The sequence below is a fragment of the Gymnoscopelus braueri genome, assembly GCF_963280865.1.
Source record: "Gymnoscopelus braueri genome assembly, chromosome: 3".
Lineage (NCBI taxonomy): Eukaryota > Metazoa > Chordata > Actinopteri > Myctophiformes > Myctophidae > Gymnoscopelus > Gymnoscopelus braueri.
In genome coordinates this window covers 34,577,306-34,600,011 of record NC_137612.1, presented here as the reverse complement: position 1 = coordinate 34,600,011, position 22,706 = coordinate 34,577,306, and the positions used below count along the sequence as shown (strand labels likewise).

Here is a 22,706-nt window from a genome sequence, read left to right as displayed (position 1 = left end):
CCATCCCTGCCCTGTAATTAGGCTTCTTTATGAGGGGTTGCTTACAACACAATGTCATGCACATATCATGTTGATACTACAGCCTGAGATATTGGACAGACAAAAAACGATATCTAGAACCAATAACCTATAATAACCAATTTAGGACCTATAACCAAATAATCGAGAAGCAATATTTTTTAATATATTTTGTTTTTCTTATAGCCTAATATCAACGAATCAACACGAAAATATTATAATAGATTTTTTATAATCGATTTGATTAACCCCCGTAAGGCAAGCCCTGTATTATACTTCGTTGTACAATGGTGGCGTGTAAAACAGAGAATGCGTTGTGTAAAATGGCAAAGAACACTGTAGATCTACTTTTTTCACTTTTTTATATGTTCATTAATTGAGTAATCGAGGTGAGACTTTGAAATAATCGTGATATTGATTTGAAGTCATATCGCCCAGCCCTATTTGAACACACTTTGATTCAAGTTTATTCTGTTTAATTCATGGTGATGATGTGCTTTAAAAACAATGCTGTTACTGAAGCTTTAAGAGAGAACCTGAGTGTTTTAGTGCAGCGCAGATTCAGTTGATGCTCAAGACAAGGTCAGAGTGACATGTTTTTTTTTACCGTAGTATAGTTTTGACTTTAAGAACTTGTTTTTGATTACTTCTGTAATAGGGAACACATTTTTTGGAATAAATATTTTTATGTTCTTTTTTTACATTGGAGTCCTCTGAAGTTTATCTGCTCAAGGGAATATACACAAGTAAAGAAAAGGTGCCGCTGAGCTTCAACCACTCACAATAATAATAACAACAACAGTGAACATTTCAACCCATAACTTCCATTCTATTTATTGGACGCCAAATTAAATACAAGAAATGTGTTGGTGAGCTGTTAGCTTGATAGATACAATATGTCCAGTAGATATTATGGTGAGAGAAACAAGACATGCAGGTCTAATGGTGTGACTTGCATGTTGGTCTTCATGTGGCCAGTCTTATGATGTCAGTGCTATGACCTCAGTATTATGATGTCAGTCATCTCATCTCATAAAATTAATGTTTTAAAAAGTACATTATTTCAGACAGACAGACAGACAGACACTGAGAGACCCTCTTCTAGATGGTTGGGCCCCTACAGTGCCACGAAGTAAAAAAAAACAAAACAAAAAACATGCTCCTGCTGTAGCATCATTCATGATGGCCTTTGGAGATCACAGGGGCCATCCATATCCTGCCTCTGCCACAATGAGTTTAGATCAAAGTGCAGAGTGAATGTGTGCACCAGCTGCAGTAGATGGTAGAAAACATGTCCTCATTTTAACTTTCAAGTTGTCTTTGCTGGTTGACAAGCGGTCCACTGTGGAAAAACGCTTTAATGAGAGAATGTAATTGGTTTGGATTATAATAGAACCTCAAATGTAATCTCTCCTCTCTGAGGCTAGGCGTACATCTAATCATTTCAAGAGTTTGAGTTTGAAATGCTGTATGATTAAAGTACACACTAGTTGAATGCAGTCGGTGTGGGACTGCCGGTAATGATGTTTATTAACTGTTGCTTTAGTTTAAACTGACCTTTACAGTTTACACACAGTAACACTAATTAGAGTTTTGCTCTAGACTTGCAAGCACACACACACACACACACACACACACACACACACACACACACACACACACACACACACACACACACACACACACACACACACACACACACACACACACACACACACACACACGTATGCATGAATAGTTCCACATTATGAATCGTTGTGTACCCCTATATCCTTCTCTCTCAGTTCCACAGAGTCTAATTAGTATTCTGATAGCACAAAGAGTTGGTCGTAGTCAAACTGTGCCAGAGTTTACTTTCTCTCTCTCACTATCTCCCTCACTCGCGCTCCCTTTCTCTTTTTCCTTGCTTTTGCTCTCTCTCTCTTTATCTCCCCATCTCACTCTTTTCTCTCTCCATCTATTTTCCCTCTCAGCAATGTCTATTCCTGTCTCTCACTCTCTCATCTCTCTTTTCTCACCCCACATTCTCTCTCTCTCTGCCTTTCCTCACATTCCCACTTGCTCATGCACACATACGCCGAGACAAAAGGAACACCAACAGGCGTCATGCTCTATCTCCATCTGTCTTTCACTGAAAGAACCCAGCACTGATTTGAAGAAGCCACTGTGATGTCTACCCTAACAAATTGTCCCCTGTTTAAACCAGCCCTACTATCTTGCTTATTAGGCTTGATACCAACAAAAAGCACCTCATTGGCTTTATGCCCTGCAAGAAAACCCTTACAGTATAATGATAACTTATTGATGAAAATGTCAAAACAGTAGGAGATTATGTAATGAAAGGAAAGCATGAACAGTATTCTCTGTTAGAGCCTCCCACTACTGGAACAGTCGTTCTACTGAATTAAGAGAGAGTACCAATTACCTAATTTTCAAATTTTAACTTAAGCAAACCAAACACACCATCATTGTTTTTACTATAGGCCTACTGTAACAATTATTTTATTTTTTAAAACTTTTTTGTATGTTTTGTTGTTGTATTGTATATTGTATTGTATTGTATTGATAATTCTAGGCCAATAATTGAATAACCTGCCCAGGGACTGCAGATGACAATTTGCTCATTAGCTAACTCTAGCACATTTACATTGATGTGGAAACTGTTGATCGATGTGCATTGTCCCTGCTAAATACATAAATAATCAAATTGGGTGTATAAAACGTAGAGAAAATGGTTTTAATGACCATATCATATGAAGAGCACCTTATTTGTTTTTGTTTTTACGCAACTGCATACAGCACAAATGTCTATTTAATTCCCCAAAAATGTATTATGAAATTAATATTCATGACAAATCCCCTTCCTTTTGGTGAAGCATTCCTTAACAGAGAATGCTTCAGGGACATCTATCTGTTGTAACAGGAGAGAATTGACTGACTATTGACTGCTGTAATGTCATTTGTGTGACCACATTCTAGTTGACATGTATTCCAATACAAGTTTAAGAACGTGTGTAGCCACTTTGACTTATCTTTACCCCTTCTGGTGTTTCAGGGGGATAAAAGAAAAAAACATACTATACACTTGTTGTGGCTATGTGGGTTTTGAACCTATCCCATAATAACCTTACAAGTCATCTCCTAACGTTCTCCATCACAGAAACAAACAGTGAAACCTTGTTGCTATTCAATTTATCGGAGCTGCGCCCAGGCATTGACCTTTCTGCAAGTCACTTTGAATAGACTGAGGCTACATTTAGCAAAAATCTGATTTCAACTCATTGTGGCAGAGATATATTTGCGGCTGTCTAAACAAATAGAAGTCACTGAGTCAAGAGATGTGGAATGTAATATCTCCCGTTTGAACAGAATCTAGACGGATGACATATACTGTACAAAGCCTTTGAATCTTTGATTTTGTTTTTCTACGCCAGTGCAAATGCAACCAATAACAGCTCCTTGACCACTCACTCAACCAGAGCACAGAGGTAGTAAATGATCTTAGAGTGAACACCGATGCCAAAAATCTCTCTGTCCTTGTTCTCTTCATAATATCCTTCTTGACGGACTTGAGAACTGTGTTGATCTGTCCGGCAGAGTTCTCCAGTGGTTCAGACCCTATTTGACCGGTTGAGTTTTCTTTGTTGCATGAGGTGATAAATCCTCAGGAAATGTAGAGATGACATGTGGTGTTCCCTAAGGCTCCATCTCGGGCCCTATTCTCTTCAACCTGTACATGTTACTACTAGTCTGTCATCAGAAAGCACAAAATTGAATTAAATAATTATGCTGATTTTTAGAAGAAAGCCGACACACCTCAAAGGTTGGTGACAGGTGCGTAGGGCAAAGGTGCAAATGTTCAAAAGCGGATCTCATCAGGGTCTAACGACTGAAACGTCAACTTAATAAAGAGCAACATTTTTGCAAGTTCCAGACAGTATGCGGGACCTTTTCCTTTGATTGTATTATCAGAGATCCCCTTTTGAATAGTTATGCTGATGACACCCAATTATATATTTCTGAATACACAGCTGATTTTAGCCCCATGGACACCTGAAGTGAAGAGTATTTCTGACATAAATGAATAGAACAAGGACCGGGTCAAAAACCTTGGTATCAATACTGACTTAAATTTGGAGGTCCCCATTAGAAATGTCTCAAAATTATCTTTTTACCATTTGGAATATTTCTTCTCTCTCAGGTTGTTACTGAAATGTTAATACATGGTTTATTCTCACCTATCTGGTCTACCAAAAACAGCAGTTCGTCGGTACAGAATGTAGCATTGCACACGCTGACAAAGACAAGACAGAGAGCACACATTAGACCCATTTTGAAGTCCCTTGGTTGCCCGTTGGTTTTAGAATACATTTTAAGATCTCTCTGTTGCGTTTTATATCACTAAATGACAATGCACCTGCCTCTCAACTGTTCCAATGGCTAGAATAACAAGGCATGGAGATGAGGCTTTTAGCTATAATGTCCCTAGACTGTGGAACAACAAAATCTAAGACCAAACTCTTAGATTCTAAGGGTTTCTGAAACCGTTTGTAAAAGGTATCTTAAAACACACCTTTTTTGGCATTGCTTTTATTTAAAGGTAGGGTAAGTGATTTGCTTTGGTTAAAATAAGTGTTAAATAGCTCTATATTCTGATAGTACTCATTGTTATAGAGTGTTTGTTCAGTAAAAGGAGTCTCCTTGTCTCTCCACCTCTTTATTAAACAGAAAATGCATTTTAGTTTCAGTTTCAGTTTCATTTCCAATTTTATCCCACCAGGACAGAGAACTCAATCAGGATATAGATTAAACAAGTGAAATTGGAAGTGATGACACTAAGAAATGAGCATGCAAAATTGGAACTGGAACACTATACAAATTAAGCTTAAAAATTGGTACTTTCTCCTGATTGGCTGAGATTTTGACACCTACCGAAAAATGTATTTTCTGTTTATTAAAGAGCTGGAGAGACGGGGAGACTCCTGTTACTGAACAAACACTCTATAGCAATGAGTACTATCAGAATATAGTGCTTTAACCTTTTAACAAAATACTTTTTGTTTTAACCAAAAAATATCAATTACCCTACCTTTAATTTGTGTTAATGTATTTTTTTTATTTTGTTGTTTAGGATCATTATTATTATTAGGGGGCCAAGCACGTAGTGCATAGGCACCCTATTGTTTTTCTCAGTGTTCTTCTTCCGCCCCTCCAGGCCAAACCGTGCAGTTGTTTTTTACGAAACTCAGCAGTATGGTAGAGGGTCATGAAAAACTACCGAAAAATAAAACTCTCAACCATTGGCCAAAGGGTGGTGCTATAGCACTCATTTGGAAAATGCTAACTTTGAACAGTCATAGCTCATGAATCGCTTGACCTACAGCTATGAAACTTCATTACACATACGCGTCTCCTCATGAGGAACAACTTTGTCTGTGTGACCTATGACCTCTGACCCTTAGATTGTCTGCCATTTTTAATTAAATGAAAAACAGTTCAAATCCAACAATCTACACATGTTGTAATCAATGAAGCCTCCAGGGGCCAATGAATATTGAAGTTTTATGAAAATTATTCTTCTGCCCTTAACTTATTGAATGCAGCGTAACATTTTTTTTAACGTTTGTTCTAGTGAAACATGGGCATGGCGCAAAACGTTATGCTTTTCAACAAATTTAAACACGGCTGTTGGCTCCAGGCCACGGCTCCAGGCCACGGCTAAACCGACTGGCAAGGAATTGTGATGAAAAACTATAGCCTAATTAGAATATATGGATTTGTTCATGTTGTGTAGATGAAGTAAACCATTTGGAAAACTTTTGTCTTGATGACTGCATTTTTAACAAGAGTTTTAAATCTGCCATTATAAAGCAACATAATAACGACATGCATTTTAATATCCACAATCCCTCAGAACTCTGCTCAGCTTTTCCAATGCTCATTTGTTAATTGCATGGTCTTCTTTCTCTCAAGTTCAGTCTATTATGTTTCTATATGGCTTATTGCGCATATTGCAAATTGCTTTTTCTATATTGCATAATACCTTTCTTGGCCCCTGTATTGCTGCTTGCAGCTATTTATTATTATTAGTAGTAGTAGTAATAGTAGTAGAAGTAGAAGTAGTAGTAGTAGTAGGCCTAGTAGTAGTGGTTTGTTTCTTAATTCTATCTTAATTATTATTTTCTCTGAAGTGCATTCAGTTGTATGAAATGTCCGATAAATAAAGTTTGATTTGTTTTGATTTGATTATCTCCGCTCTCCTTGCCATGCAGGTCATTCAGGCCTGACTTTGTCCTGGTACGCCAGCATGCCTTCAGCATGGCCCAGAACGAGGACTTTAAGAACATGATCATCGGTCTGCAGTACGCCGGCATTCCCTCAGTCAACTCACTGGAGTCTATCTACAACCTCAGTGACAAGCCGTGGGCTGTAAGTGGTTAAAGACATTACTAATCTTAAGCAGACCTCCAGAGTGTGGTATCCAGTCTGCTATACATTGCAGGGAAGCTTGCACAATACTTACTGTAAGCCCTAATTTAGACTTCGTCCGACAATTGTGTCCCACGAAAGTAGACGATCTACAAGTACCACAACACATTTCACAATGTGATTTGAGCTTGTAGACCGGATATTTTTTCTATTTTGGAGTATTTTTGAAATGTTTTGCCTACGACGACATGCTCAAAGGGACACCAGGTTGATGGTGGTTAAGAATTTGCTTTTTACAAATCAAATCATACATTTATATTCTTCCTGTGACCCCTCTTTTGATCAAAGATATCTGAAGTTGACAATTTGATAGAATGTCATGAATGATGAATACGTATAGTCTCCCTCCTCTCTCTCTACTGTCTCTCTCTATTTATCTCACTCACTCATTCTCACTCTTTCATTTTTTACTCTGTCTCTCCAGTTTGGCCAGCTAATCAATAGCCAGAAGAGACTGGGGTCAGACAAATTTCCTCTGATCGATCAGACCTTCTACCCCAACCATAAGGACATGGTAAGAATGTTTATCACCTATTGTGCAATGACCTTTTGAAGACACTGATAAAATGGGTCTCCCATTGTTTTGTATAATTTATTTGTAATTGTTTTTATTTATATGCATGTTCTTTGATTTACTGAACTGTCCCAGGATAATGAAAACTGTTCCACCTGTGACAAACAATCTTCATTTTGGCCAAAAGAAAGAAAAGAAAAAGACCCAATAATGTATTGAGACGTTTTATATACAATCTTTTTTTGGTACATTGAAATAGAAAACTCTATATTGACAGAAACTGAGACATAAATACAAACCCAAGCAATCATTTCAATATAAAACAACAAATTAAAACAAGAAATAATTCTGTAACAATTTACTCGAGTCGTACAGCTTTGCAAGAATGCACTGTGGTCACTGCAGTCACTAAAGGCAATTATTGGGCTTGATTAGAAGAATATTTTAAATTTACTATGAAATGAGAGCTATCACATTTTAAGCTTTAATGTGTGTGTGTGTGTGTGTGTGTGTGTGTGTGTGTGTGTGTGTGTGTGTGTGTGTGTGTGTGTGTGTGTGTGTGTGTGTGTGTGTGTGTGTGTGTGTGTGTGTGTGTGTGTGTGTGTGTGTGTGTGTGTGTGTGTGTGTGTGGTGTAAAAGTACAGTTTGCATTAACACAAAGCTGCTTGACTTCAGTAAAGTATTCCAATAACAGGTCAATTCACATTTAATTGAATCTATGCAATGCAGAATAACACCGGCTTTCTTTCCTTTTCTGAAAAAAAGAAAACTCACTTTCAGTTGTTCTCACTTGTTTTTCCAGTACTTCTGCTTTGAACCTCCTTTATGCATCAAATCAAGTGTGAATTGAATCCAGTCCTATCCCATAATGTCCTCTAGCGAGTTTACAAAGACATTGGCTTCTATGGGTGGAGATGCAGTTGTTAAAGCGCCAGATTAGATTTTTGGCACAGGAAGTAGCACAGTATTCAAATAATAAAAACCACAAGATAAAAACTCTCTATCCTAGTCAAGATGGTGTTAGCCTTTGAAATGTTAATTTTCAATTAGGTACAGTATTTACATTTTCATCATGGCAGATCATTTGAGAGTAAAAACTTCCAAACATACAGTACAGTACTGTACAGTACAAGTGTTAGATGTTTGTTCGTAGTGGTCCTGATACTACATATATTCATAGTATATTATTGTCAGACTGCTAGTGTCATGATATCATAGTATCATGACTATTGTAATAGAATCATGACATCATAACAGTGGGACAATAGTAAAAAGAAGCCCAGAATTACAGATGAAACAGGCAGTGTTGCTGCAAAGAGTCATACAAATGTGATTTGACTGTAATATCCTGTAAAAAGGCATGCACTGTATCCTGCCGGCTGTAGGAGTCTGTATTAGACTGTATCTCTTTAATTTAGCTTTGTGTCGACAGTGTTTAGTTTTCTTGTGTGATGACAGCTGAATGAAACAAATTGCTCTATTACATTTTGACAAATTTGGTAGATATGTATTTACTGTCAGTCTCTTCAGAGGTTTAGCAGGAACTCGCTCTGAAGTGAGCCATTTTCTGTCTTCTTTTTTGTGCGTAATAACAAGGGCAACAAAGGGACAAAAGCTGAGCAGGGAAAATACTACTTACAAAGCACTGAAATGTTATTGAAATGTTGACGGCCATGTAGTAGCTGACACCAACCAATATATGAGTTGTGCTCGTGAAAACCTTGTGTTGCGCATTGTGTTGCGTGTCAAGAATAGTCGATCTACAAGCTCACAACACGTTGCATTGCGGCGCATTGTTATCTTGTAGATTGGCTATTTTTGCCATGCGACAACAGCACGCAACGAAGTATAAATCAGTGCGGCTTCTCAATGATGTCACCTCATAATTTACATCTCACTTAACGTTAGCATCAGTAGCTGATGCTGTAACACCCAAGGTGGAGGAGAAACATTGCCCTAGTCTTGAGTCTGACATTATAGGGTGGAGGTCAGGGAGAGAAAGATGATGGTCAGGGGTCGGTCATGTCCAGGAAGTCCTTCTCAGGGGGGGGTCCGCCCCGGTACCAGCTACAGGACCCATCAGAACGACGGATGCAGGCATACTGCCGCGCCTGCTCCCCGTTTAGGCTGTTGTCTAGTAACCAGTCAGTCCACAGACACTCGTTCTCTCCTGTAGAGGCACATGGTACTGTGTAACAGGTGTTAATCTGTGGAAAGATGCACACATTGATCACAGATTGATTGATTCATTCTGGGGAAGGTGGACAGACATTTTGAAGACACACGGTGCTGCATTTTATAATTGAGGATAGTTTAGACCTACAGTATGTACTTTATACCTGTATGGGAGGATGAGTGAATGGAAAGATGAGTAGATAGATAGATAGATAGATAGATGAGGGAATGAGAGTGAGCCGATTGATTACAGATAAAAAGAGAGAGAGAGAGAGTGAGATAAGGAGAGGCAGAATAACATTCCAGTTCTTCATAAAACTGCTCTTTTGTTCTGTTTGGTGAAGAGTTAAAGCAGCACTATGTAGTTTGGGGTATCAGGGGCCACTTTGGACACAAATAACATGGCAGCCAACTATTTTGACTTCATTACCCAAGAGTCTCTGTAGGCATGTCCGGCGAGGACACGCTGTGACTGGCAGCTCTGCCTTGGTGCCTTGGCAAATGCCAGGATGAAACTCATTGTCTCCCCTATACAGGGACACCCCTGAGTCTACACATTTATGGAAGGATGATTGTAACATTATAATTTTGTGGGTATGCTATATAGTTGTTAAAAAGTTACATAGTGCTGCCTTAGCACGTAGCATTCTGCTGTGTATGTTTGAACCGGGGCCGTAGTGGTTCAGGAGGTGGAGTGGAAACAAAAGGTTCCTGGTTTGATAGTTGGCTCCATCTGGGTTAGTGTTGAAGTGCCTTTGAGCAAGACACTGAACCCCTAACTGCACCTGATGAGCAGGTTGGTATCTTGAATGGTTTCCTCTGCCGTAAGTGTTTGTGAATTAACAATATTTTGGATACAGGCGCCATATACAGTAAATGGACCATTTACCAAAGTGAAAAACATTCCACTCACTCTACATTCACAGCCTGTCTGGTATCTGTAGTTGAGATTCTTCTTCTGTGACATTGAGAGGTTGTCCCACGGTTCCACCAGGTCACACTGGCCGATAGAAATCCTCCCATCACTCCACATACTTCCTGTTTAGGGATATCACAGCTAAATCACATTTTACCTACATTAATCCATCAAGACCGGGAACGCATCTGTGTCATTTTAAGATTACAGATACATGCTCATAGCGGGGCACCGAGTGCCGCTCTATGAGCTTGTATATCTGCTATTTTTTTTTAAATCTTGGAAAAATGTTGCAAATCTTTCAATATGTATTTTTTAAAGCGAACATTTGTAAAATATTTTGTTCCAGGGACCTCCAGAAGCAAAGATTTGAAGCAAAAAGAAGAAAATGTTCGCTTAAAAAATATATGTATTCAAAGATTTGCACACATTTTTTCAAAAATAGCAGATCTACAAGCTCGTCGCGTGGCACTGAGTGCCGCACTATGAGGTTGTAGATCAAAGTATAAAATAAGGGTTATAGATAAAAATCTAAAATGACACAGATGCGTTCTCGGATTGAATGGGTTAAACATGCATTAACTAGTTCAGTGGCCTTGTGTGTCCAATTTACAATTTAGCCATTTAGCAGACGCTCCTAATCCAGAGCGATTTACAGTAAGCAAGGTAAACACGAGGTAATACATCAAATGCATAGAAATAGTAATCTAGGATCATAGGTAAACCAAGAATCATCATTCTAAACAGTATAATATCAAAAATAAGTAATCTGTACATTGAAACTATACAGTGTCCGCCCTCAGACTGGGAGGTTAGGATTCAATCCCTGGCTGAGTCATACCAAAGACTATAGAAATGGTACCCAATGCCTCCCTGCTTGGCACTCAGCATCAAGGGTTGGATTGCGGGTAAGTCCCTGCGACATACAGCACTAGAGTCATGTCCCTGGGGCCGTACTTTTACATCAAGCTGCCTCACACTACGAAACGGGAGGGCCACATGGCTCGGAAACCATTGGTTCCCAAGGCTACTTACTTACTAAACGTGTATTTAGCTAGTGAATCCTGTCAAAAACACCTATTAATACAAGCCAGGTGCACAGTGGACAAACTCTTTTTACATTCCATAATCCCACTGAAAGCCCTGTGATACATTTCATTATGGTTGTGCACTGTACCTGACAGGAGGTATCCTGCCTTATTGTTGGCATCCAGTTTGACCCCACACAAAGAAGAGAAGACCGGTGTGTAAACAAACTGGATATCCTTTGCCTTGTCAAAGCCTTTGAACATCTAGACAGCCAGAGAGGGAGGAGAAGTGCACATGTTAAATGAATACCGTACATATTATACATTACATCTGCTTTTAATCCCATGTTCATGTTCATATTTTTATAATCCATTTGATACACACGGCAAAAAAATGCAGTGTTCATTTAATGCTGGAAGTGTAGAGATGGACGGATTCGGCTTCACACTTTAAACACTTCCAGCTTTAAATTAACACTCAACACAAGCTGTGCAGTGAGCTTGGCAGACTGACATTTGGATGAAACACACAGACACAGGATAAAGACAGATACACCGTGTTGGAGGGATCAAACCTGATCAAACCTGTTCCACAGCAACACAAAACCTGGTGTAGTGCAGCAGTTGAGCCACAAAACCAGCGATTCTAAACCTTTTTTAATGTCAAGGACCCCCCAGTTTAATATGCATTAGGCCACGGAACCTCATTTGATAAAAGTTTGAGTCTGAGTTCTCGGAAGTGTCCATTTGGCTCCTACTGTATCAACCATTTAGCTATGGACCCCATAGACCGCCCACCCCCAAGGACTGCAAGGGGTCCCGGACCCCATATGGAAAACCAGTGGTCCAGGAATCTCACCTTAATCATCTTGATCCCATACTGAATCATCTTCATGTAAGGAGACGAGCTGTTGCTAGGCGACACAATCTTCTCTCCAGAGATCTTTGCCCTTATCACTGGAAAGGAATGGAATGTGGATTTGAATGAAATGCCAAATAAATACAGGCAAATACTCCCTAATTAATCTGAGGGTAACAATGTTAGACTACATACAGATGATACACATGACACACATGTACATGGTTACCTCTGAATCAGATTTGTCTTGAACTATTGTAGCCCAATCAATGCTTACATCTTTTTAAACAGATAATCAATCATTTGTGATGGACCACATTTTTATAGAAAACACTCTGATAATTAATTGACCCCGCATACCGCCTTGTGGGAGTGTTTTCCTGCCTTCTTTAGACTATAAGAGACTTGAGTGAGACTAATGTTACTTCCATCCTTTTGTCCCCAATATATTATCCCTTCTAGCAAAGATAGATTCACAGCTCATCCCTGTTCCCATCTTAACCCCCCCCCACCTTGTCTATCTCAACCCGTATGTCGCTTTTGTCCTTCACCCTCTCTCCCACCATGGACAATCCAGCAGTCCCCCTCTGTAATGATAGGGGATGTGTCCCTCCTCTCCTCTGGGAGAGAAATCAAAACCCATGCAGAATAACAAGTAGTTGGCTGCCTGTGTACTCACATTAAACACAGTTCACACACACGCATGCAGGCACGCACAAACGCGCGCACGCACACTATGAAGGCTTCAAAACAATGTGTCCACGGAGGGACGGTGAGAATGTGGCCCATCATGCCATTTTAATTCATAAAAGACCATACCCTCAGACTCAGTGCTAAATACCACAGGTGTCATTCATTTTCTCCCAAATTAGACATTCTGCCAATTCCCAATCTCCCTTGTAGGCTACTGTAGTCTCTTGTCACTGCTGACCTCTACCTGTTTTGGAGGGTGTAGACAAAAATGTGCCCCCTCCAATATACATGAAATCTCATGAAGTTTCCTTAGAAGGAAGTGACTATGGGGAGGAACACACTTTCAGTCCCCCTGTGGGTGCATCCAAACATGTACGTCAAGTTGTCGTACGGAAGTCGGAAGTCCCATCCACTCCCATGTTAAGTTAAAAACCGGAAGTTCCGGTCCGGTTTTTCCTATAACATGGGAGTGGATGGGACTTCCGACTTCCGTACGTCAATTGACGTACATGTGTGGATGCACCCAGTGAGCAACCGGAAGCACTAGTTAAGCGACAGTGATCATCCTCCCCACCCGGCTTCCCTTTCGTGAACACAGGAAATAGTGCTCACTGGGACGCCGTGCTAAGCCGTATGCAAAGCTTAGGCTTCGAAACCCTAGTCTCCATGGTGGTGGGCAGGAACACAGGCCCTGTACCACCCGAGCGACCAGTGACCATTCTACCAAGGACTGTGAACATTACAGTAGTTCGATGACGTACAAAACTAATATTTCCTCAGGGGATGTGTCTCCCTATGATCTTCAATCCATTGGTCCCGTGCTTTTCCTACATCATAGATGTGCAACAGTTAATTCAATAAACTAGTCGATTTAATCGATTTTAATAAATTAACGATTATGTTAATAAAATAATCAATTATGAATCGATCTCTATTTTGATTATCGGCTAAACGTTTCCAGAAATGTCCAAATTGTCGAGAATTTTTCGAAATAGCCGATCTACAAGCTCACAGCGTGAGCTTAAAGATGAGCTTACAACGCAGCGGCTATTTTCACTATTTGAGCATGACACTGTTGTGCGGCAAAGAAACGCTTATTTGTTGATTTATAAAATTGTTAATACAAAAATGTGCTTCTGGATTGTTCAACTAAAAAAGTAATCGATAGAGTAATCGCTAAGAAAATAATTGATAGTTGCAGCCCTACATCATACACAGCAGCACTAAATATGCAAGGTGGAGTCAGGGTAGGCCTACTGCAGAGTCTACTTTGCTCCAAAGGGGACTCTAGTAGTGACACGGAGAACAGGCCTGGTGGAAATATTTTGTGAATCCAGACAAATTTCCATGGCCTGTGAGGAATTTTCTTCAAACACAACCACATAATTGTCATTCCTTCCACATTGTTCTCCATGGAATAGAGAGAACGCTCCCCTGTGGGAGAGAGAGAGGAGAGAGAGAGAGAGAGAGAGAGAGAGAGAGAGAGAGAGAGAGAGAGAGGAGAGAGAGAGAGAGAGAGAGAGAGAGAGAGAGAGAGAGAGAGAGAGAGAGAGAGAGAGAGAGAGAGAGAGAGAGAGAGAGAGAGAGAGAGAGAGAGAGAGAGAGAGAGAGAGAGAGAGAGAGAGAGAGAGAGAGAGAGAGAGACCCAGCTGCACCTCTAACCCTTACCCCAAAAGACACAGCTAAGCAAACCATCTCCTTGTTTTTGCTTCTTTCATCACATAGCCATACAACAGTGCTGTAGCCAGAGAGGACTTTCACACAATGTGTGACGTGTGCTGTTGAGTATTAGTTTAACTCTGAGAGTTATTTTCTATTTGAATAAATCAAACTGGCTGTTTGTCTGTGTGTACAATCAGTAACAACTGTATAGTTAGGTTAATATCAGTCTCACAGGTACAATACATACAGGTCTTAAATGGTACAAAGATAACCAAGCACACATGTGACACAAAACACAGATGGTTTAACAAACATACAAGCAAGCAGAGAGAGACCCAGGCTGAGGTTTGGCTTGTGTAGTCAGTATACTGTACACCTTGGCATCTCATTTGTGAACTGGTGTTAAAGGAGTTTAATCACCCTGTGGTAGCTTGAATAGGAGAATTTTTGTTTATATAACATTCTTTTAATATGAGCAAATGACTGGATACAGTACAGGACACTTGAGATTACACTATGAGCATGTTTCTTTTACTTTTTTGGACCTTTGATCAAGTTTTTCTATAATTGATTCTGAACCCCTATTTTTCCATTTTTTTCAAGCCATCACAAGGTGAGTAAATGATAGAAAATAAGTCATTTTGGGGGAGAACTACTATTTTAAGAGCTCAGTGCAGATCAAGGACATTCCCGTCACAGTTTATGTTGTAAAGCAGTCCTATATGTCTGAGTGCTTCATTTTGATACATTTATAACTTTGGCTATATACCCTGCTGCTCGGAGCTCCAGGCATACTGTTTCACTTCAGTCTCCAAAATCAAAATCATGAAGAAAGTATTTTTGCTTTTGTTTTTGTTTTTGAAGGGTGCTGGGTAGCAGGAGCAACAGCAATGCAGCAATAGATTCAAAACCAACTGGGTAGTCGGGTAGTCTTGTTTTGTGAATTGTTTTGCTCAGGAGTATATCGTTGCTGTCGGCAGAAACCTTGTATCTCCATATTTAAAATATTTATGGGTTGTTAGTTAATTAAATTAATGCCGTACTTCATCATACAAGAGTGTGGCACAAAAGTAGTGAAAATAGCAGGTCTGCAAGCTTTTAGATCGGCTATTTTCACTATTTAAAAATGTTTTTTAATAATAGTAAAAAAGTTAAACCATGTCCTCAACTATCAACTGATATGTTCAGGACTCAGAACTCAGAATCACTGCCAGTACAGTATGTATTTGCACACAGGAATCAGTTCTGTTTAAGGTACCACACGGGAGATAATACCAACATTGTTTAACTTGAACTTGGGAACTCTCAAGATCATGAGATCTTTTATCAAGCCCGGTTCGAGTTTTTTTCCCTTTATAGATACTGTAGGACACTAGACTGACAGGAAATGGGGAGAGAGATGGGTAGTGACACGCAGCAAAGGTCGTCGGGAACGGGATTCAAACCCGCGACACGCTGTCAGCCTAGGGTGCCTGGACCGCCACGCTGCGGCCCAGGCCTAATGCACAGACTTTAGGGGCTGCAAACGTCTGGCCTAAAAGAAAAAAAGACCAGACTATTACAAGTATGGCCCCCAAATAGCGATAAATCGGTGCGTATATGCGTCGGCAGTACTGCTCACCCCGTCGTTGAAACCAAAAAAAATTAAGATTTTTAAGCTGCTGCAACCTGCTTGAACATTAGCATCCCTATTCTGGGGAGAACATTGCAACGTGTGAGCTTGTAGGTTTTTTAGCTTGTAGGTTTTTTAGCTTGTAGGTTTTTGTGTCGCCCATGGGCGACACAAAAACAAATGCACCCACTGTTTTACACCTGTAAACCTGTGATGTGACAATAAAGCTGATTCTGGTGATACGGACAAAGGAACCGGTAATAGGGTCAACTAGCTTACTAGCCTACCATGGTTTTAATCTCCTATTGTTTTTAACCGGAACTGGAAAACAAATGACAAATCATCCAAGGTTTCATGCCACTTTAAATAACGTGTCCCCTTTAGTTGTTTTGGGGTTATTGAACGAGTACAGTACATTTGCACACGCTATTTATACTCAATCCTAACGATTAGGAGCAGTGAGCATAGGTGTTGCTTACAGACACTTCGACACTAAGCCAGGAGGAGCCGACGCTCAAACTCAACCCAGCTCTGAGCCTCTGACACTCGGTATATTCTAGAGCAAATAACACATTATAACTGGGTTATAAACGGGTCTTCATATTGTCCAGTTGTCCAATGTTCCAAGATACTTTTGCCTCAAATGAACACATTGAATCATTGAATCATTCTCATGTCTCAGTCCATAGTACGTACATGATTCTGGACAATGCCCGACACTCAAACAAATCTATAAGCTCACAATGCATCGCGACTGTTTAATGATTTCCGTTATTTTTTAATAAAAAAAAAGAAGACATTATAAAAAATTACCAAAATAGGTGATGCTAATTGAGATATTATCAAACATAAATATCAACAATATCAGACGGTCTACATTTCCCAAAAAGAAATGCATGCATTTAATAAACATGAATGACCAGAAGGGGTATACCAAAAGCAAAGGCATAGATTCCCCCCCAATCCCACCTACAGTATAGTGATACACCTGTAATAGAGGCAGATTTTTAAGTAGTTCCGCTTGACAGCGAAAAAAACAACAACACAGCAATGATTTAGAAGTAATGTCAAAAGTGTGTCCTGCAGCCCATTACCTCACAGCTTCATACAATTCAAACCGTCTCAAACTGACTTGTGCTGGCCGAGTCATCTTATTCAACGCAACTGTCACGACCAGGACTTTGCACAGCTGTAGCCCTTCAGACTGAGAATGGCTGTGAATTGCCCTAATTGCTACACATCCCAAGAGAAATATTGCAAACTCGTACCATGAGAACAGATGTAGTGAGTAACTTCCACACTCGCTGATGAATCGGCACCCTTGTCATGCTCACAAAGCTACGCTGTCAACAGGGCTTTCACATTGATTTTGTTAGTATGCAGACCGTTAGACTGAGCCTATAGACATGGAAATGAAGTGGAGAGCGAGAGCGAGAGAGACAGACAGAGAGGAGAGAGAGAGAGAGCGAGAGAGAGGGGGGGAGGGGGAGAGAGAGAGGGGAGAGAGGGAGAGAGAGAGTTGGAGTAGGTTTAGGGGAGGCTCTGACTGGCCTTCTTCCAACACAAAGGCCACCAAATGCGCACACACACACACACACACACACACACACACACACACACACACACACACACACACACACACACACACACACACACACACACACACACACACACACACACACACACACACACACGTCACAAACGTACGTACACAAACACAGCCAGAGAAATGTCCCAGTATTGTCCAGACGAGGGGACATATTACTAGGCGGTACCGCTTCATTCAGACAGGCTCATGGACTCTGACAACATTGTAAGGTCAACTGAAGGCTACTGGTCTACACTTACACAACAACCAAGACAGTGATTTATACATGCCATTCACATTTAGCCATGATGCAACAGAGCAACACCTAAAAGAAGGGCAAACCAAACTATGGATAAGTCAACATTTTATGTCATCAAGTTACAGGTAGCTTTAGGTACAGTAGCCAGAGGGTTATGAACAATGTATTAGTTACTTTCTTATTTTGTCAATGTTGCCATCTATGTTCACATAATTAAAAACTACATAGACATTCCTCACTTTCAGATTAAGCCCTATCCCTATTTTATACTTTGGCTATTCAAAAATAGACGATTCACATGGTAACAACACCTCCTATCACATCGCTTTTGTTAGCTTGTGAAAATCTTGATAAAAATAGGGACACCAGGGTTAAAGTAGATACAGTATAGTGTTAAATCATAAGTAAGTTGCAGTACCATCACATCCTAAAGCCTTTTTTTCCCAGCTTCCCATTCAAAAACATTGTCATGGGGTTTCAAGAGACTGTTTCATAATGGTTAATAATTGTAACCACTTAAACCACTTTAACCTGGGCCCTCCTTGTTTCCCTCTAAAATAAATCTCTTCGCTAAAAATAGCTGATCTACAAGCTCACAACGCGTCACACGACAGCACATTATGAGCTTGTAGATTGTCTATTTTTAACAAATGTTCGTCTAGAATAGGGACACTAGAGTTTATGTGGTTAAAATCCAGGGTGTCACCTGATGCTTGTGTTTACAGAGCTGCACTTACTATACTGGAAATGTGAGTGCTTCTTTGCTTAAATACACAGGATAATCAGATGACACACTTTACATAAAACTCTGCCCTAAAAACACTGCCAAAAATACAGCCCTCGTGTTCCCATAACCTAGATTTCATTTAGCATTGTAGAGGTTTAGAAAACAGGTTTCCAATTAGCTGTTTTAATTTATTTTCGGTTTATTTATTTTTAGAAATAGAATTGACATGATTTAAGTATATTTGTACTAAATGTATTTATATATAAATGTATTTTTTTTATAACTCAAACCACTGTCTCAACTTCTTGGACAGTTACAATATAGTTGCTGGTTTATTTCATAAAGGATTGCCCAATTTCATACAGTACTTAATCGTATAACAGTATCGCACAAAAGCTCATAATGCTTTGCATCCTGACACATTGTAAGCTTGTAGATCGTCTTCGCTATTTTTGAAATTGGAAAATAGGGACAGGTTGAAAGTTGTTACGTTTGTTTGTGGGTATTATAAATATTGAAACAATGAAACGTATTAACAAGAGCTTGTGAACAAATAATAAATACCGCACATAGCATTCATTGGAAAACAGTCTGACAGCGAAGATACTGTATCAAGTGTTTGTGCAGACAGAAAGTGCACTTTCTCTTTCATTCTCTTTCTGTCCCTCTCCTCTGCTGGTGTGCAACCTTTGACAGAAACACACACATCAAACTCCTGCTCTCCGCAAACCAGAGCCAAGGGCCCGAAGTCAACCCACAGTGTTGGTTTTGGCTTAGTTTAGAGGAGAAAACAGAGAAGGACATAGGAAAATGTCCCTGAAACACAGGGACAGACAGCCAGGCAGACTGACCCTGCATGGGAGAAACCCTGAGAGAAAATAGATATTTGGCCATGGTGTATTGATGCATTTTTATGTTTATTATGTATGTTTGTATTTGATTTTCTAAGAAGCATTAAGACTTCTGCATTAAATAATCACCAAGAAGGCATCTCAAGTAGTACTTTGTTTTATAAAGTGCTATGCTTCGCTCCATTAAACACATTGAAAAGCCATCATAAACTACAAGGAATGGATGTGTTTTTGATAGCACTCCAAACCAAGTGGGCACAGTAAAACTATACTTAAAATAAATAAAGTGGTCATAATGCTTCACTAAGCTGTCTCAATTACACTTTCCATCATATAATATCTATATTTAAGCAGCAACTTAACTTAATCAGCCCCTGTGACCTGCATTTTAGAGTGAATTAATTAATTTAGCCTTGAGACAAAAATCTATACATGCCTTCCTCTTCCACTAGATTACTTACCTACTTACTTGTAGTTAATCAGCTGAATAATTTGAGCAATTTGAGCAAACATTAGGATTAGCAAGCAGTAGGGAAGATTTGAGAGGTTGTGTTAACTATTAGCTTTTTGGAAAAACTACAGGAAGCAATGATTGATCTGTTCATTACTGTACTTGCCAGTTTTAGACAATAATTACCTTGGGCCCATGCAATTAACCATAACAGAAACTTCAACCACAAAACTCTGTGGCAGTTTCAAGGTGTAGTACCTGATACAATCGGAAATTGTATATTCATATCAATTGATGACTGGCATCCCGAATGTCGATTTCCTATTTCATTCAGCTAACTGAACTGTGAAATGTATTCAAATACTGAGGTGAGTTTTCAAGTACACACCGAAGGGTTGATACAATACATCCAACTTTAGAAGAGATAAACAAGAATGCACGGTTTCTGCTCTTGCAGCTTGTTTGACTTCAAGTGAAATGGCCTAAGCACTGGTCTCAGCTCAGTAACTTACCTATCTCTGCAGCACAGAAGAGCTGTTGAGGATGCGCTGGGTTGCAGCTGCATCCTTCCACCTGTCCCTCCATGCACATAGCCAGGAGCAGAAGCACCCGGAATCCCCAAAACACGCTTCTCAGCTGGGGCACAGCCATGACTCCTCTCCAACGCTTTTCCGATGCTTGCCGTCCTCTTCCGATCCAGTTCGGTTTCCCAGGGAGCAAACAGGGCCAGCAGTCAGATTGGTTGAAAGGCAGTGGAAAGCAGGGTCACAGTAGGATGTCTTCTGCTGAGCTCAAAGGCAGCTGTGGATACAAATGTTCTCATAAGTTTAATTGTGCCTCTGAATTAAGGTTGAGTTGCTCGGTGGAGTGTGAGTTTAGTCTCTCCCTCTCTCGCTCTCCTTCTCAGTCTATCTCTCTGTCTCTCTCACTCCTTTTACTCACTTTGTCTATTTCTCCCCCTCTCTGTTGCTCTCTCTCCTTCCCCTGTCTTGCTGTTGCTCTCTATCGCTCTCTCTGCCCCTCTCTCTGCCCCTCTCTCTCTCTCTCTCTCTGCCCCTCTCTCTCTCTCTCTCTCTCTCTCTCTCTCTCTCTCTCTCTCTCTCTCTCTCTCTCTCTCTCTCTCTCTCTCTCTCTCTCTCCCTTTTCCAAAAACACATGCAGACACTCACAATAGTTGGTTTCTCCTCACCCTCACACTCTGGTCTTGAATGTTGAGAGGGCTGCACACAGGGAGCCTCTTATGTTCTCAACAATTTAGGGACGGTTCAAGGACCGCCCCTTTGACAGAAAAAACAACTCTGTCTCATCCATCCCACTCCTCCCAAAGCCTGCTGTGAGGGTGGCTGATTAGTCATACTTTATGGATGAAATGTGATGGGAAGACAAGTGATTAATATTTGTGTAAATCTATGTAAATCATAGGGCAGAAATGTCTTTCCACTGGAAACACATCATACTGTAAATTAACCAATTGTTTGTACAGTGTAAATTAATCCTGCATGGGCAGAAGCATGTTTTATTTTGTTTTGCGTGATGCAATGTCACTTATCCCCTTCCTCTTGGACTCCAAATAGGCTATTTATTAACCATTCTTCGTCATGCAATGAATAGCGAAAATAGTTGATGTACAAGCTCACAGCGCATTGCATCATAACGCTATATTTCAGCTATTTCAAAAGTTTCGAAAGTTTTATTTCAAAGAAAACATAGGTTGCAAATCCACTGGAGGGTAGGTGCAGGACCAACGACAATTACAGGCAATTCTAAATTAAAGTCTGCACACTGGCTTAAAGGGCTCCCAGTCAAAGCTTTATTTGTTAACGTTTCAACTAAAAAAAGTCTTCTTCAGAAAGTTTTACAGTATTTGCCTCTGCCAGTGACAGCCATGACCAGAGGATGTACGTTGTTTCCGGACAACGTACATCCATCTGTACGTCTTTATGTCCGTATAACGTACGTACTGTACATACATCCCACCTTGTCTCAATTAGGCTACACCTTGAGGGAATTTCATTACATTTGGCATAAACATCCACTTGTACTCAAGAATGAACTGATGAAGTACCTAGTCAAAGGTCACTGTGACCTCAAAAATTGTGTTCATTAAAATATTTCATAGTCTTCATTCACTATACTATTGGTCTGGACAGACATGGATGTAAAGGGAAACTGGTAGGCAGAGACATACAGATGAGCTGGTATTTCTAGGGTGCTTTGTCTTTTTTTATATATATATTTGCCTTATTGACATGCCCAAAATAGGGATGCCGAGGTTAAAGTGCAGGTTAAACAATAAAACCCTGTAAAACATATGTTTGGGTCCCTATCAGCACATAAGAATCTTTGTAAAACAAGGTGGTATTTCTGGGTGGATAGGCTGCATCCAGCCAGTCTACCTGCAGGCTTACGTGCAGGTAATTTAACAAAACATTGGTAATTATGCCGAAATAGTGTTGTGTTTGTAAAGCAAATTCTCTCTGTACATACTGAATTCAGCCTGGGGTTTTTCAGTTTTTCAACTATTAACATACACACATGCATCTGTGGATTATACCAGTGACAGTTACCTCATGTGGACTATGCGGTCGAACCTGACACGTGCTAGCACCTTAATCCCATGTGCAATGCACAGATTTGTATTATTCTTGCACCTTAACTAACATCTATATGTCATGTACAGTATATATCTGATGCTATGCTAACGCACCTTATGTCTTACCTCACCGCACTGGATAGATACTACATGTATGTATGTGTAAATATGTAGATCAATTGTTTGTTGTTGTTTTTTATTGATCTCTCTCTCTCTCTCTCTCTTCCCCTTGCCCCCTCTTCTTCTTCTTTCCTTTCTCTTTTTATTGAAA

At 40.0% G+C, this 22,706-nt stretch overlaps 2 protein-coding genes across 2 annotated transcripts in view; one reads left to right on the top strand and one right to left on the bottom strand.

Annotated features, from left to right (window-relative positions):
• Positions 1–22,706, top strand: part of syn2b (synapsin IIb) — a gene marked incomplete at both ends in the record, with an annotated part of 105,188 nt that overhangs the window by 62,990 nt on the left and 19,492 nt on the right. The window contains 2 exons of the mRNA XM_080421365.1: positions 6,291–6,447; positions 6,932–7,021. Coding sequence (XP_080277491.1) covers positions 6,291–6,447; positions 6,932–7,021 — 247 coding nt within the window. The remainder of the gene's footprint in view (positions 1–6,290; positions 6,448–6,931; positions 7,022–22,706) is intronic.
• Positions 7,252–21,056, bottom strand: LOC308079835 (metalloproteinase inhibitor 4-like). Its single transcript, XM_080421445.1, has 6 exons — positions 21,012–21,056; positions 20,355–20,643; positions 12,000–12,097; positions 11,290–11,404; positions 10,110–10,234; positions 7,252–9,228 (listed from the first exon to the last, which is right to left on the bottom strand). The coding sequence occupies exons 2-6, from the start codon at positions 20,491–20,493 to the stop codon at positions 9,031–9,033; spliced, it is 675 nt and encodes a 224-aa protein (XP_080277571.1). The 5' UTR covers positions 20,494–20,643; positions 21,012–21,056; the 3' UTR covers positions 7,252–9,030.